This window comes from Lithobates pipiens, unplaced genomic scaffold (genome assembly GCF_037356315.1).
Source record: "Lithobates pipiens isolate NorthernLeopardFrog02 unplaced genomic scaffold, aLitPip1_a1.2 Scaffold_18, whole genome shotgun sequence".
NCBI lineage: Eukaryota > Metazoa > Chordata > Amphibia > Anura > Ranidae > Lithobates > Lithobates pipiens.
In genome coordinates, this window is record NW_027507758.1 from 290,943,868 (window position 1) to 290,957,331 (window position 13,464).

Sequence of the window (13,464 nt, forward strand, 5' to 3'; positions counted from 1 at the left end):
TAGTACATAATACAACAGCCACATATGAGGAATATGAAATGTTGCAGTAACAAAGGCTTTAAAATTTACACTAGTGATTCCACCGATGGGTAATGGTGTTTTTTTTTTTTTTGCTAATAGTTTAGCTCTATGGTGTACTTTTGAAGCACATCCTTTTTTCTTAAAGGAGTTGTAAAGGCAGAAGGTTTTTATCTTAATGCATTCTACATGCTTACCCCAGACCCAGTGCACAAGATCACGTGCAAGTACGTGATTTCACGCAGGAGGGCCGCCCTGCCGCAGTATATATCTGTGTGGGGCAGTCCAGAATAGGTTAAAGTGGTTGTAAGGGCTGCATGTAAATAAAAAAATACCTGTGTACAGCAGCACCCCTCTCGATCCAGCGATGTGCACAAGAGCAGCTGCTCTCCTGGGTCTCTTCCTCCTCTTGGCTAAGACGGCTGCGGGAGTCTTTGGTTCCTATTACTGTGCGTCACAGCAAGTGAGCCAGTGAGTAGAAAGTGGGTGTGGGGCCGAGTTACGCATAGTGTCTGAATGAATACACAGAGCAACAGCTCAGGAGCCCCAAAGCAAGCTGCTTGTGCTTTGCACTCGGCAGAAGGGAGGGGTCAGGAGTGCGGGGACCTGAGAAGAGGAGGATCAGGGCTGCTATGTGCAAAATCACTGCACAGAGCAGGTTAATATGATTTATTTATTTTTTTGTAGAAACAGGGGCCTTTAACCACTTCACTTTCCCAGGAAAGTGATTTGAGATGCTGGAACGCTTTTAGAAGCGGCGGGAGGGGCTGTCCCCACTCCCCACTCGCCAGTGTCTTTTGGGTTTACAATTTCTGCCAGTTCACCTGTGAAACAATCCGATGGTGCGGCTGGCTGCTTCCAGTGGTGATCAAAGAGTAGATACTCTTTGATCGCCTAGCGACATCATGTCGTCACATCCGATCCCAGATATATATATATATATATATATATATATATATAATATATATATATATATTTTTTTTTTTTTTTTAAGCAAAAGATCAAAAATATATATATTTTTTTTTAAATTTTGCTTTTAAAGGTAAAGAGATCTGGAGTCTTTCTGTCCCCAGATCTCTCCATAAGGAAAACCGGTCATCCTTATTTCTATTACAAAGGATGTTTACATAGGAATAAAAGTGATCAAAAAAAATTAAAAGGGACAGTGTAAAAATAAACCGTAAAATAAATGAGAAAAAAAAAATTAAAGCACAGCGTCCCTCCATGCTCTTGGGCAGAAGCAAATGCATATATAAGTCGCGCATGCAAATGTGAACGTTGGAGCAAGAGCAATAATTCTAGGGCTAGACCTCCCCTGCAATTCTAAACCGGTAATCTGTAAAGGTGTTTAAAGTGTCACCAATTTAGATTTTTAGGTATTCCACAAGCATAGGCAATTTTAAAGCATGACATGTTGGGTATCTGTTTGCTTGGTGTAACATCATCTTTCATGTTTTACAAAAAAATTGGGGTATATATTGTTTTTTTTATTTTATTAATTAAAGTATATAATTTTTTCTTTTTTTAAATTGCCTTTGCAAAACCACTGCTCAAATACCATGTGACAAAAAATCGCCATTTTATTCCCTAGGGTCTCTGCTAAAAAAATAAATAAAAATAAAAAAAATGCATAATGTTTTTGGAAGATATAATTCATTTTCTAGCAAAAAATACTGATTTAAACGGGTAAACAAAAAGTGCCAGAAAAAGCCTGGTCTTAAAGTAGTTAATATCACTTTTAAGTCAAGGCCATATTACAGTACTACAGTTTTGTAGTCTTTTGTACGAAATGTTTTCATGCTTTTAGAGCAATATTTATAACAAACATCTTCATTTTGCTTGCTTTTTCTACATAGGGAGGTGGGAGGAAAAATGTTAACAGTCGAGACAAAACTAGCACACGATCTTCCTGAGTTTGAAGGAGACTTTACAATGGAAGGTCTGAAGCTGTGGAAGACTGCTTTCTCTGCAATGACACAAAACCCTAAGCCAATATCTCCTGGTCAATTTAATAGACAAGTCACTGAGCAAGAGACTAACAAGATAAATCCTGATGGTGATAAAAAGTTGGTGATCATGCCGTGTAAGAGTGCTCCTCCTCCTCAGAAAGTTCAGTTGTGGTTTCAGGCCAAAGAGCTTTATGAGTCTTCTAAAACATCAGACACCGCTCTATTAAACCAAGTTACAAATGACAATACGAATAAGAAGATAACTGTAGTACCTAGAGGTTGTAACAGCTTGCCTCCAAAGGAAATTAATATTTTATTGGCGCAGCCTGCTAGTTTAGAAGATCAACCTGTTAGTGAAGATAATGTAAAGATTCATATAGCTAGCCCTCCACCTTCTCTTCATGGTTCTGATGGGGAGGATGTAGAAGGGGGAATTGATGTGACTGCTGAAGGTGAAATTGAATCCCCTGAAGGGTCTAATGTGAATGATGGATGTATTTCGCCTAATTCCTCACCATTGACACCTTGGCAGAATCTTGATAGTAAGCCGTCTCCTAGAACTGATCATAACTCTGCAGATAAATATAATCCATCCTTCTCAATTGAAGAAAATGGGAGCGAAGACCGTAAAAAGAGTCTGAAAACTGTCAAAAGTGAAGTCCAAACATTATCAACCCCATCTCCTCCTCCGTTTAAACAAAAGAAGCACAAATCTAAACATGCGTGTTTTCACAGTACACCAGTGACAGAAAGAAGAATTGCATCTCCTGATGCGATACCACTTACGCCTGTGACCACCGGTATGTCGCCATATATTATTGTTTGTTAAACATACTCGCTATGTGACAATGGTTTAAGCAGCTCAGACTACTGTTAGTAGAAATAAGTATGTGAAATGCTTGCCTTGTATCTTTCGTATATTAGACACTTTGCACCAAGTGATTGTTGGGTGCCATTCTACCTTTCTTATTTCAGTCTTCCTTTATTCAAGTGTTTGCATACAAACGTAAGGGTATATAAAGCATAGAATACATATAGAGGTATTAGGGGGCAAGTCTTCTAACACTGTTCAAGCATACATACTGAAAGTATTATATAAACACATAGCTTCCTATTTGGAGAGGAGAGACGAGATATTAGGGATCGGGCATTGCTGTTTTGGGTCATTGGGAGAATGACTAATGAAGGCTAAGCTAGACTAGTCAGATGGTACCCTCTTATGGAGACAAAATGGTAGGTGATATTATGCAGCGGACAACTTCATCTGTTAAAGGGTTATAATTGAGCAAATGAGGTTGCTGTTCCTTGTTATGATTGGGAAGTGGTGGAGAAGGAAGCAATTGATGAAGGGAGTAAGAAAAAGAAGGTGGTGAATAGAAGCAGAAAAAGGGGGTGAGGTAATGTATTCACTTACCAGACCCAAATGTCCAGCGCTGCCTTCACTGGAGCAGTTTCAGCTCCTTGCTTAGGATCTTTGATGCTACCATCTTAGATGTGCATGCGTGAGATCATGTGGCACTGTCAAACTGGTCCCTCAGCCTTCTGGGATATATGACATGTCCCAGGAGGTTGCTGCTGGTGGGGAAGTGGATTCAAGCTGATGTAATTCTCGCCTGGGCAAGAATTTCAGAAGTGGGAAAGAGTACCTGGCAGAAAAAGATACCCACTCCCAGAAAAAACAAATAGGCCCATTTTGAATTAAACCTGTATCTTCACAATAGAGATTTCTCATAATTTAGAAGGTGTTACAGCATAGGTCGATGCATACATTACGAATTTGTTTTATGGAATTTTACAACCTATCGTAAGTCAAAACGTTGAGGTTTTTTTTTGGGGGGGGGGGGTTCTTTTTAAACTGCAGGTAGCAGCACATAAAGATCAAGTATTTATTGACTTGCAATGTGCATTTGGATTTGCTAGAAATTTTGACTAGGAAATTCTGTAGCACATTCTTGGCACAGCCTCCCCCCCCCCCCTTACACGTCATAGCCCACTCCTCTTCTGGGAGTGTCTGATTACTGTCTTTGCTGGCCAATTGCCTATGCCCCACACCTCGGCCCCCTACATAACCTGTTATATAGCAGCACCAGCTATAAGATCAAAGGGAATTAAGATGGTGTCACTTGACTACATGCTGAAATGTCACCCTGTGCTCAAAATACTTTGTGAAAGCTACACTAAGACTTTGGGTACATTAATGGAGGCAAACCCCAAAGCTATATTACAATCTTACATTTCTTTGAACTGTCAGATTTCTGAGCACTGTATCCTTACGGATCAATGTCAACATTAACTCCACAGAGGCAGAAAATACAAACTACAAAACAAATCTAAAGATTAAGTTTTGCTGTGGAATGTCTTGTCTCTCTCTGTACAGCCTTTCTTTCCCTGGCACCAGTCAGAAATACTCCTCAAGCTCTCCACCTTTGTGTATAGGCATAAATAGCATGGAAATAACTGAAGAAGTCTAAAGTATATGTTACCGAGGATTTACATTCTTTACAATGTATTCTGCTACTTTCTCTAATATTATGTTTTTCATTTTAGAAGTGCTTTCCCAGAAAATTAGTCAGAGAAGAGGAGCAAACCCTGATAAACTGCGGAGAGTACTACTAACCACTCAGATGAAGGTAGCCGTGGATTGCAGTTTTCATACTGTTTGGAGGACATGATCTGTTATCTGTACCTCCTTTTTATATTATTTTGTTTGTGGACTTAAAAATAGTCTTTAAACACACTATGGCTACTCTGAAACGAGGGCAGTGCAGCATCCTGAAAGCACACACAGTGGGGTGCCAACTTTCTCAGCACACTGCTAGGTATACTTTTTGTAACTTCTTACCTGTACAGGTTAGTACTTGACCTTGTTACCCGGCTTAGTGGCACCTTCAGTGCATCACAGCACTTTGCTTCATTAGTAGCAATGGCGAGAGGCATGAGTCAGAATTACATAATTGCTTGATAGGCCATGATTTTCCAAAGATGTAGGTACCTAATAGGTGCAGCTGCAGGAATATAAACGCCCATTATTCTGAACCCACAAGCATTCACAGATTGGCCAAGGTGACTTAAGAAAATCTGGGAAGGTCTTCTGATTTTGCTTGAAAAGTTTAGCAAATGGTGTCCCTATGAGGTATATTAGAAAAAATGTATTTTCCCCACAAAGTTTTAGCATTTGTTCTTTAAAAACTATTGGAAAACGGGTGGGCAGCTATCACAAATTGTTTCCTGTGACATGTCCAATTTCCTGTAATTTAAGGCTATGTCTCATGTTTATTGTGCATAGAATCAATTTGCAACTTTGGGTAACGTGAAGAAGGAAACGTCTCAGATTGAGGGGCCTTCTCTGAATAACTCCTACGGCTTCAAAGTCGGTTCTCACAATCTTCAAGATGCAAAGGCCTTACACGAGGTATTGTATACATTTGAGATGTTGCACTCTGTATCTTGCATAATATACAGCTTTTGTAGTTGTGGAGTTGTAAGTTAAATGATTAAAGGGAATTGTCTAAATGAACACAGGTGTGAGATAAATTACTGTTTATTGTGTTCAGGTAGCTTGAGATAATTCTAAAAAGTTCATCAGGCAAGTGCTAATCTCTTTTTACTTAACAGCCCATAAATGTTTAGATTTCTCTCCTTTCACCACGGGAGAAAAAAATTGCTCGAGTCCACCTTTAACACAGTCAGTGTTGATTGGGGAATGCCTTCTGCAGTGTTATTTTGTTCTGCTGGTGGGGGGGGGGGGCGGCGGCGCAAGGAGCCTTTCCAGCCGGCAGAACACAGTGATTACTGCTAGCAGCTTTAGCTGCCAGAAGTAATTGTATGTAGAAAAAAAAAATTGATAGGCTGGTTGTACCAAATTCAATCGATGAATCGCCTGTCCCTGCAGCAAAATCAGACGAATTTTCGTCAGTGTATGACAAGCTTTACTGAGGGAGTCTGTCCAACAGTCTACAAGTTCATTAACCGCTTGCCGACCAGCTCACGCTGATATACATCGGCAGAAGGGCACATACAGGCAGATTACCCTACCTGTACTTTGCCCTTTAAGAAGCGCTTTGCAGGTGCGTGCCCTCCACGACCTTCGTGAGTGTGATTGCGGGTCCCCCCGACTCTATGTCAGCAGGGATACCTGCGATTGTCTCACAGAGAGGAAGAACAGGGAAATACTGATGTAAACAAGCATTTCCCCGTTCTGCCTAGTGACATTGATCAGCGCTCCCTGTGTCGTGTCACACACAGCCCTCTTCCCCCCATTAGACTCACTCCCTAGGACACACTTAACCCCTATAAAGCTACCTAGTGGTTAAACCCTTCACTGCCAGTCACAGTTAGACAGTAATCAATGCATTTTAATTGCACTGATCGCTGTATAAATGTGAATGGTCCCAAAAGTGTCCAATCTGTCCGCCATAATGTCGTAGTCACGATTAAAAATCTCTGATAGCCGCCATTACTAGTAAAAAAAGAAAAAAATGCCATAAAACTATCCCCCTATTTTGTAGATGCTATAACTTTTGCACAAACCAATCAATAAATGCTTATTACGATTTTTTTTTTTTTTTTATGATTTTTTTTTTTTTACTAAAAATATGTAGAAGAATACGCATCGCAAATGTTATATGTTTTTTGGGGATATTATAGCAAAAAGTAAAAAATGTTTTTGTTTTTTTTGTTGTTTTTTTTCAAAATTGTTGCTTTTTTTTTGTTTATAGCATAAAAAATAAAAACCACAGAGGTGATCAAATATCACCAAAAGAGAGCTCTATTTGTGGGGGAAAAAAGTACGTTGATTTTGTTTGGAAGCCATGAGGCGCGACCACGCAATTGTCAGTTAAAGAGGCGCAGTGTCGAATCGCAATGCTCTGGTCTTTGGGCAGCCAAATAGTCTGGGGCTTAAGTGGTTAACATACACAAAACAGCTGAGGATTGTTTGACAGCTAAGCCCTTATCAGAGATCAACCTACTGAGAAGGGTTGATCATTAGGGAAAGCACTGCCATAAGTACATATCTGGTTCTGTGAATGTCCATGACACCAGCTGTCAATTCTTAGGGGTACATACTTGAAACAATTGTCAACTCCTTCCTGGGTATGTGAAGGAGTTTAATGCTGGTAATATATGTGATTTTTTATTGAGAATGACGGAATGGAGAGACATCTGTTTTTTTGTTTTTTTTTGGGGGGGGGGGGGGTGGGGGGGGTTGTTGCAATGTAGCCTGGTATTTGACTCAGTGCACACCCATGTAACACATTTCCTTGTCTGAACAAAGGTTTCTTACATCTGTTGTGAACTTTAGTTACGAGATCTCTCTCCTTCAGTTGTCATATATGTACAGTTTCTTTACCCAGTACAAGGTATGTAGAATAAAGGATGGGTGGTAACTCCTGTGATAAATCAAATAAGATAATCAAGAGTGAGTGGCAACTATAATTGGCTTATTGTTTGAAGACTTATTAGAAGGCCACCTTTTCTAGCCAGTAACTAAAAATCAAGTTTTTAAAGAATTATCCTTTAAAGCAAAGCTGTATAATGGTTAACACAAAGAAATAGTGGAGTTTTTACAGCACAGAATCTTGGCAAGAAGGGTGACCTACCCAGAAGCAGGTATGGTTGCCTTCCAGAGCCCAGCTGCTTTTATCGTCTTTTTATAAGTGTTATTTTCCTTTGTTTACACCTGGTAATCCTGCTAGTATAACATTCCCTATTCTAGGTTGACAACACTCACTGTACTGTGGGTGTAGAGGAGCAGTGTTGTCACCCTGGGACAAGAAGCGTGTTAGATCTTATGGAACACCTTTGCCTCTCTGCATAGAGCGGAGATGTTCTGTAGTCCACACACAGCTGGGAACAATGCTAAGTAATAAGTCAGCAAAGGCAGTGAACACAGGAATTTATCACAAGATTTCTGACAGGATGAATAAGTATGGGCACTTATCGAACACATATTTCTTCAACAATTTTAATATATTTAAAGAGCATGTCAGGGCAAAATACATTACAAAAACATAAGCAGTACATTTCTGTAATGCATGCGCATTTGCCTTTGTTTTTTTTTTCTTTAAATGACCATTCATGTACAAGAAAAAACCTGTTGTTCTTCCAGGAATACACTTGCTCTTAATTTACTTTTGTGGACTGACATACAGCACTTTTTATATTGAAATCACAAGAAATTGTCAGTCTTGCCTAGTTGCCTTAAACTACTGAGTCTCTCCACTCTCCTCACCACCACAACATAGAGCATAATTATTTTATAGTCCAAAATCAGAAATAGGAAGGCTAAATTTGAGATAAAACAAGGCGTATACACAAGAGGGCCTGGAGTTTCAGGCATAATCGACAAGCATTTTGAAACCAATAAAACAAAACCGTTTCAATGGCATTTTTAATGCTCCAAAAGGGAGCATAGAAAATGGCAATTACTGGATAGCATTAGCAGTTTACTGATATGAAAATAATTCTTGGAACAATATAGTGGCAGAATTTATATTTTACTAATCTAAGTGTAGCAGGCAGTATAATGTTGCTGGTTTATAATGCAGGTTCAGCACCTGACTATTATGTGCATGGAGCTCCATGCAAGAACGCGACGGGACTTGGAACCAGATCCTGAATTTGACCCAATCTGCGCTGTGTTTTACTGTCTCTCTTCTGACTCCCCACTGCCCCAAAGTGACAAAACACGGACTACTGGTGCAATCGTCATCAGTCAAGACTCTACTGCCAGTGAAGGTGCCAAATTTTGTTTTGTTTTTTCACACAGGCTGAAATCTTGCTTTAAAGAAGTACATACTTGCTGTAGTAATAGCCGAGCCATTTGTATCATAAATACTTTTTCTGTCTCTTCATTCAGGTAGCAGAAGCCAGGCCCCGTTGTTCACCAGATCTGGCATCACAGGCTTCCAGATCACATATGCTTCTGATGAAAAGGATCTGTTTGAAAAACTTTTAAGCCTGATCAGAAGGCAGGTTCTGTTCTATTATATAAAGAAAAAAATGTACATTGCTTGACAAGGATTACATCTCTTTTTTTTGCTGTACATATTTCCTGAACATAGTTTTTAGTTTTTAATATTTTGTATAGTAAAACACCAAAGTATATCATTTTGTATGCAGTGCAGTTATTGTGTCATGCATTGCCACTCATCCCTATGGCAGGAAAATGTATTAAACATATCGCAAGAAGGATTTGTTTAGCATACTTCATTCTCATCACCCTTAAAGCGGGACTGCACTGCGGAAAAAAATATTAAAAGCCAGCAGCTACAAATACTGCAGCTGCTGACTTTTAATAAATGGACACTCACCTGTCCCGGGGTCCAGCGATGCCGAGGCCGATCGATTGCTCGGCTCTCGGCTGCTGCCGCCACCATTCTAGGTGAGGGAATCAGGAAGTGAAGCGGCTTCACTTTCTGGTTCCCTACTGCACATGCGCGAGTCGCGCAGCGCAATAGGAATTGTCCGCGGAAGTGGGTGTAAATACCTGTCTTTGACAGGTATCTGCACCCCCCTCCCCCCTGAAAGGTGCCAATTGTGACACCGGAGGGGGGGTTCCGATCAGCGGAAGTTCCACTTTAGGGTGGAACCCCGCTTTACATATAGAATGTAGCCCGAGGAAAAACATAAAAAAATAAAATTGCATACAAAGTTAGAAGCATAGGTTTGAGCTTTACATATCATAAAATATATATTTATAAGCAATACACGTGTGTGTGTGTGTGTGTATATATGCAATATAAGATAAAAACTTTTGGATTAAAAACAAACAAGTTTTTATCTTGTATTGCATATACACACATATACTTGGTCATTTGCAATAGTACATTACATTGTGAAATGCAGAGTCCATGTAAAATATAAATAACATATAAATGCACAATATTTGACACTTTGTATTGAGGGAGAAAAAGGTAGGTTGAGGCAGAACAAGAACAAAAAAAGGCTTTTTTTCCCCCTTTTTTTTTTTGTTTGGTGTCAAAAACTCTCCATTACACCTCGGGCTTTCCAGCACATGGGTTGATTACACACAGGTATGATTACTGTTTTGGGGGGGGGGAGATGTCTTTTGTTTATGGACTACTAGTTTATTACTTTTACATTTGCAAACAATGCAGCAGGATTTGCAGTGAGTGGCAGAATACAGAGTTTTTCTGTTTTTGGTGTCATGGTTTTCTCTCCATCAGGTATGATCCAGATATCCTTCTAGGATATGAAGTTCAAATGCACTCCTGGGGTTACCTCCTACAGAGGGCCTCAGCCCTCAATGTGGATCTTTGCCAACAGATTTCCAGGATACCTGGTATGTTTGCACACTAATGTGGCGGAATAACACTTCTCAGATTCAGAATCTACATCTTACTGTGTTCCATCTAGGCTGCTTTTTTTCATGATCATCTTCTTTAACATTTTTTCTAATTCATTTTTATTTCATAGAAGACAAAAATGAGAATCGGTTTACTGCAGATAAGGATGAGTATGGCGCAGACACAATGAGCGAGATTAATGTAGTTGGCCGAATTGTATTGAATGTTTGGAGAATGATGAAAACAGAGGTACATACTTTAAAATAGTTTCTGAATATACTAATGGGTTTATTCATTACACATTTGATGGCCAGTTTGCTCAACATTTGCCCAATATTCTTTAGGCAACATTCAACCTAGAAAAATTAGTGAACATTAACCCAGCAAAAAAATTACTTTAGCTGATGTTTGGCGTGCATTTGCATATGTGTGGAGCAATGGGGGTTATGGCAGTTCTTTAGAAAAAATTTAATACATTTTGTACTCTTTGTACAGAAATCACAAGAAATTGTATCAGTCCTGTCTAGTTGCCTTTGTTAAACTACAGAGCCTCTCCACTTTCCTCACCACCACAACATAGAGCATTATTATTCTATATTCCAAAATCAGAACTAGGAAGGCTAAATTTGACATATAACACAAAGCGTGTTCACATTGTTTTATTTATTTTAAAACAATATTTAATTTATTATACAAGGCATGTACACATTTTATTTTTTAAAACTATATTTAATTTATTTATTTTTACATTATTGCTATCACAAGGGGTTAATAAAATCCCTTTGTGATGGCATTGGGCAGTTGACAGGTACTCTTTTTGGCGACATTAGGGATCTAATAGACCCAAATGTCTCTCCTGCCCTTCACACTATCTAACCAAGCAGAGATCTGCTTGGTTAGATATGTCCCCTGGCCATACCGGCCAAGAAATGGAGGATCTGAAACCAGAACTGACAAAATCATTGCTGCTTTCGGGTTCTTTTTTTACATGTGCAATCGAGGCATGGATGTCTCGCTCTCACACAGATCTCCATCCTGAAGCTGGCAGTTGTGGTCCCAGGCTCCTGGTAAGAGTGGGAGAGCCTGGCAACCACAGGGTCCCATCGGTGTGTGTGTGTGTGGAGAAGGGATGTTAGGAAGGTACCATGCCACCTGCTCTGTGAAAGGGATTGGTGGGTATACAGCCACCGCTTCACTTTCACTTTCAAGTAGCAGCCATCAGCTTAACTCTTTGGACATACGTATTACCTCTAAAGAAGTAAACTAGTTGTATTAACCCTTTCACTGAGTGCAATGTAAGGCATACAGCAGCACGGAACCTCTTACGGCTGACGAGGTCAGTATGCCTTACATCGATTGCTTCCCCCTTTTGTTATAAGTTCACGGCCACTTAGTGACTATGAACTTAGACCAGAACTGTTCAGCAGACTGAATACAAGAATAGCTGATTTTAGCTATTCGTCTACAATAAATAGCCCCTCCATCTCCTCTCCCAGCCATTGGTGCTGCTCCTGCCCTATCTAATTTGCTTCCCCACCTGTTCCGTGATTTGCCAGTGTCCTATCATATAGAGTCCCCCATCGGATAGTGTCCGCTGTGTACTGCGCATGCGCAGTACACAGCACACACAGATTCCGAAAATAGCCGAAGATGAACGGCGCCTGTGCCGTGAGTCCAGGTTCTAGCCCCACCATCCAAGTGGACATAGAGTTGGAATAAAAAGAGCCGAGTGCAGCGAGTCCGAGCCCGAAGCGTGGCAAGCGAAGCTCGCCCGCGAGGGGCCCTCTAATATCACCAGCCCTATGTCCGCTTGGATGGTGGGGCTACCACCTCAACTCACGGCGCAGGCGCCGTTCATCTTCGGACATTTTCCGAAGCTTCTTCTGCTCCATACTGCACAAGCGCTGCGCATCCACAGTACGAGCGGACAGTATCCGATGGCAGGACACTATATACCAGAACACCGGCCCTCTGACACCTAACCCACTCTCTAATATACCTCCACTGCTCTGATCCTCCCAGGGCAGGAATTTTGTAAGTTATGTTAGGTTTGTGTCAGCTTATAATGATATTAGTGGGGTTTTTTTGTTTTGTTTTTTGCAAAAATATAGTTTTTAATAAACATTTGCGTAATTACCGGTATCACAAAATGTATGGTTGGGAGTCTTTTACAAACTCTGAAAGCTGCAAGTGTGATCTCCAGATTTTTAGGCCACATTCACATCTGTGCGTTTCAGGAATAAACATGCATTTCTGTGTGTATTCCCAAAAACTTTGTGTTGCACTTCTATTGCCATTAACTGTTAATGACACCCCAAATGCAGCTAGCAAAAGCATGTTTTGTCACACTGCAAATACTGTAAAAAGTCTTTGAGCTTCTTTTGGCACATTTATCGTACATAGAGTAGCCCATTCAAATTAATGGACTGCCCTATACTATCGCTTGAAAAACACGTAAAAAAAGGTTGAAAAAACACGAAACACGAAACACGGTGATGTGAATGGGGTCTTATGGTAAGTTACTTATATACAGTTTTGCATTCATCATTATGCAGAAAGGCACAATTTAACATTTATAATTATTTGTAAGGCAAATGAATGACATGGGGATTATACCTAATACACTAATACCTAGTTAAAACAACAAAAACATATGAAAGTTTATACTGTGCCTGTAATGAAGACCATTTTATATGTGGACATATGGACCAGAAATGAGAACAATGACAGAGTAGTGTTAGTATGCTGCTTGATTTTATGGAGTCAGTGTGTAGGAAGCAAGCATTTCTCCCTGTTATACTGATGTTTCTGTAACCTATGTGATACTGAAATAAAGGACATGTCCCTACTTTAAATGTATATGGCGCTTTTTCCAAAAAGAAAACTTTGCTCATACTGTATAACAATTAAAAATTCTGATTTAGATTGGTATTTCTGTTTTTTTTATAAATAAAAATATCCTGCCATTTTTAATTTCCAGGTGGCTCTAACTAATTACACTTTTGAAAATGTGGCCTTCCATATCCTTCACCAGAGGTTCCCTCTTTTTACCTTTCGAACATTATCAGATTGGTTTGATCATAAATCAGATGTTTACAGGTAATGTTTGCAGAAGACTGATAAAATCCATTTTTCAGTGTTGTGTTTTTTTTTTTTTAAATCTTTTCCCCCAGAAATAAAAATTTGGG

At 39.8% G+C, this 13,464-nt stretch overlaps 1 protein-coding gene across 2 annotated transcripts in view; it reads left to right on the forward strand.

Moving 5' to 3' along the window:
- REV3L (REV3 like, DNA directed polymerase zeta catalytic subunit) overlaps positions 1-13,464 on the forward strand; it is a 284,940-nt gene that overhangs the window by 207,962 nt on the left and 63,514 nt on the right. For both annotated transcript variants that reach the window (XM_077487106.1, XM_077487107.1), the window contains 8 exons: positions 1,875-2,767; positions 4,515-4,597; positions 5,254-5,379; positions 8,516-8,705; positions 8,827-8,938; positions 10,157-10,272; positions 10,407-10,525; positions 13,257-13,375. In XM_077487106.1, the coding sequence (XP_077343232.1) occupies positions 1,875-2,767; positions 4,515-4,597; positions 5,254-5,379; positions 8,516-8,705; positions 8,827-8,938; positions 10,157-10,272; positions 10,407-10,525; positions 13,257-13,375 (1,758 nt within the window). The remainder of the gene's footprint in view (positions 1-1,874; positions 2,768-4,514; positions 4,598-5,253; positions 5,380-8,515; positions 8,706-8,826; positions 8,939-10,156; positions 10,273-10,406; positions 10,526-13,256; positions 13,376-13,464) is intronic.